Source organism: Arachis stenosperma, chromosome 3 (genome assembly GCF_014773155.1).
Source record: "Arachis stenosperma cultivar V10309 chromosome 3, arast.V10309.gnm1.PFL2, whole genome shotgun sequence".
NCBI lineage: Eukaryota > Viridiplantae > Streptophyta > Magnoliopsida > Fabales > Fabaceae > Arachis > Arachis stenosperma.
The window spans coordinates 24,487,311-24,491,357 of NC_080379.1; the positions used below are offsets into that span (position 1 = coordinate 24,487,311).

The 4,047-nt window shown below is 27.8% G+C and overlaps 1 protein-coding gene across 1 annotated transcript; it reads left to right on the top strand.

Annotated features, from left to right (window-relative positions):
• Positions 1 to 450: 450 nt before the first annotated feature.
• On the top strand, positions 451 to 2,048 carry LOC130970049 (CASP-like protein 1C1). The gene is made up of 3 exons (XM_057896005.1): positions 451 to 780; positions 878 to 980; positions 1,574 to 2,048. Exons 1-3 carry the CDS (start codon positions 617 to 619, stop codon positions 1,805 to 1,807), a joined length of 501 nt encoding a protein of 166 aa, XP_057751988.1. The 5' UTR covers positions 451 to 616; the 3' UTR covers positions 1,808 to 2,048.
• Positions 2,049 to 4,047: the final 1,999 nt, after the last annotated feature.

Sequence of the window (4,047 nt, forward strand, 5' to 3'; positions counted from 1 at the left end):
TCACGAGAAGCTCGAATAATGAATACCACAAATCTTTTCTTGCTTTCTAAGCTGAACCAATTGAAAGGGAAAAACAAAACATGCACAGAAGATAAAAGACACAAGAAGAAAATTCAAATGCTCTTTCATTTTGCTTAGGTTGCAAAACTTGTAATCCAATTTTTTCCTAGTATCCAATTGTCTATAAATAAAACACCTAGCTAATAGTTAAATAAAACCGAAAATGACATGCAACTAATCTATGTTTTCTATATTAGCATGACCTTGATTTACCTATAGCATCTAAGGTTAGTTAATTAATAAAATGAAAATGGAATTGTTTACATTACCTCATAGAAGGAGCCACAGCAGCAAAAGAAGAAAAAGAACATAACAAGTTGGTGGCATAGAAGCCATAGACAGATAAAAGCTTCACCTAACATCACACATTCATATAAGTACGAATTTTTGGTGCACTATCCCTGACTTTCCTTCCTAACTCTAATCATGGTCCCGATATTTCTTTTTTTGTATACCTCAGCATGCTAAAAATTCAAATTACTTTGCTTTCTATTAAATATTTCACCCTTCCCATTGACCCTTATAGGATTCATTTTGCACCAATTTTTGGTTCACCATGGAATCCATTACCAAGGCAAGGAAAATCTGCCACCTTCTGTTAAGGTTCTTGGCCTTTGGGGCAACCCTTTCAGCAGTTATTGTCATGGCTACTAGCCATGAGAAAGCTAGTGTCTTAGTATTTCAATTTGAAGCAAAATACACTAATACCCCTGCTTTCAAGTGAGTGTCTTCCTTTGTTTTTGTTATGAATTTATTATACTCCCTTCCATCCATTTTCTTACCTCATATTCGAACTGACCAAACAATTTTCTCCTAGGTACTTTGTGATTGCAAACTCTCTAGTCACAGTTTATGGATTTTTAGTCCTCTTTCTTCCTCCGGAAAGCTTTCTTTGGCGACTCGCGGTAGCGACCGATCTGGTGAATGTTCTAAAAGCTCCTTCTTACTTAAGCAATAGCAACACATAATTAAGCTTATCACAAAGAGCTTCTCAATTCAATTGTCAAGTAAATAACACTGAATTCTAGGCTATCTTGTGAAATGGTTTAAATGACCATAGTATATAATTACAAAAGTATTACTCTCTTTGTATTTCTCTCATCCGGTTAATTTTTTAAATTTTTTAATAACCATGTTAAAGTATACAAAAAAATCAATTACTAAATCAGTCATCTGTGAAAAAATATAGATTTATACAAAATATATATATTAAAAACATATTAAACAACACATTTATTTATATATAAATTTATAGTAACTGATTTTTTATGTACATATAATATATTTTATTATGGAATCAAGATATCCAGACATATTCTCTTAATCTCTTTTATCCAAATATATACTAAAAGGTAATATTATACATTAGGAAATAGATGGCATATATATAAATCATATAGTACTTTGCAATGATTATGATACATCAGTAAGCTAATGTTGAGAATATCATAAAGACTATTTATGCATGAGAGAAGACAGGCACTACATTAATTGAGTTAATTTCTATGAGCAGGTGTTCACCATGTTACTTGTGTCAAGCATATCTGCAGCATTGGCCATAGCTCAAGTTGGAAAGAAGGGAAACAGCCATGCAGCTTGGCTACCAATATGCAACTCAGTCCCCAAATTTTGCAATCAAGTTACAGGAGCTTTAGTGGCTGGTGCCATAGCAGTGATCATATACATGATTCTTCTTTTGAATTCCATTCATAGAGTATTGGATCCTCTTATCTTGAGAAAATGCTGAGATGGATTATTATAGTGCAAAGAAATATTAATAGGGTGCTCCTTGGAACATAAGGCATAGTTATAGTCTTCTAGAAGAGTGGAATCATAAGTTGATGAATCAACAGTGTCAATTGTGTTTCTAATAAGTGTATTTTAATTTTCATAGAGGTGAGACTTTGGATACTTTTTTGGGGGAGTATTTGACTGTTTGTGTTATATTTACTATACATTTGCAAGTTTACTGGTTTGTTTTTTTTTTGGCAATTACTCCAAATATCAAAAATATATTTTTATGATGATCTTTATTTAAAAAATATAACTTATTTATTTGGTCACATTTTAAATAAAAGTAAAACTTTTATAACATATGAAAATTAAACCCTACAATTTATTATTCAATAATAAAAAAAAAATTTTACGTGATGACAATAATAAAATTTTTATTGGAGTAGCCACCTTATTTTTTTATCTACATAAATTTTAGAAGATAATTAATTTTTGTTTAACAATCAATTAATATATTAATTTTTTTATATTTTGTCAATTTTTGCACACACATAGGCACATATGTATCAGCGTAACTTGTAACTATATTATGTAAAATCTACATATCCTATATCATTATTATAAAAGATGATTGCAGTTAGTTGAATTCATGATATATCCATCATCAACCACATGATGCCATGCAGTGATTTATAAGCTAATTGTCTCATGTTTAGTTATGCTTAGAGTTTTTTTTAGAAGATGTTTAACATATGTTTTTTTTTTATGATAACGTCTCCCTTCATTTCTTCTTTCTTTTAATTTGGCAGATGAAAAATCACAAAAACATTTTGAAATTCAATTTTTTTTTTTAAATTTAAATTTACCTAACTTTTGGTTCTCTCAATCTTGTTCTCTTTCTTTGTTACAAGTTTAATATTGAAAAAGGAAGAAGATGGAGAACATACAGTCCATGAACACACTAAGACTCCAACATTTGGCGAGTCATCGTGTCAAGGCAACGACAATAGTGGTGGTGGTGGGCAGTGGATGAGGTGGCAACTACTATTGTGGGGAAGGAGGCTAAGCGGTGATCTAGATAGACTCCGTAGAACTGATGATGATAGATAGAGTGGTATTATCAAAAGTTCAAAACTAATGTATTGATTTATTTTTTATTATATAAAAATAATAAAGATTGAATTAATTGAGATGATAATTAATTTATAATTATTATAAACTAAAAATTATAAAATTTATAAAATGTCTTGAGAATTTTAAAAATAATAATTTTTTATAAATTATATATAATAAATAATATTTTAAAAAAAAGTTAGACACTAAATTATTTTTGTATCTCTTTTTATATAATAAGAAGAGAGATAAATATAGAAAATAGGAATGACAAGGTTTATTTTTCAAAATAAAACACAAAATTAGTATATATAATATTTTTTGTTTTAGTTGTTTTTCTATCCATGTATTTAAATCAATGGATTTTAATCCTCACCAAAAAAAATCAATGGATTTTAAATTAAAAGGGAAGATATATTTAAAGTTAGTGGATAAAAAGTAATTAACTTAATAACCTATAAATGCTAAAATTGCGGGTTTTATCAAGGCAATACTTTAAAATTCATAACTAATTTTTAAATGGGTTATGCTAGATACCGCCAATTTTGAGAATATTAATTTTAATTTTTAATTAAAAAAATATATATAGTAAAATATCTTTTTTTTATATGAAATGAATATATTCATACATTTTAGGCTTCTTTTTAAGTTATGAGATAATAATTATAAAATAATAAAAAAATAATAAGATATGATAAAACAAATACTCAAAATTAATTCGCGTAAAAATAGACGTATTGGTTCACATAAATATCTTCGTAATCAATAATTTTTTTGAATAACATGAACAATAAATTTTAAAATTAGCTAAATTCAAATAAAATATATTACATTTCAAATTATTTACTTAAATTTTAATATTAAAATAACCACTTCACACTTAATAAATTAAACATCTAATATATCTATTATTCATATTATTTAATATTTTTATTATCTATCTATACTTTTTTGAGTTAAATCTCAATTTGGCCCCTGAAATTTGACTTGATGCTCAAAATAATCCCTACAATTTCGTTGGACTCAATTAGAACCCTCAAATTTACAATTATGACTCCAGCTTGTCCCTGTGATGATCTCTGCCACCGAAATGTTGATCTAGCGCAATTACATGACATGGTGAACACTACTTAAACGACA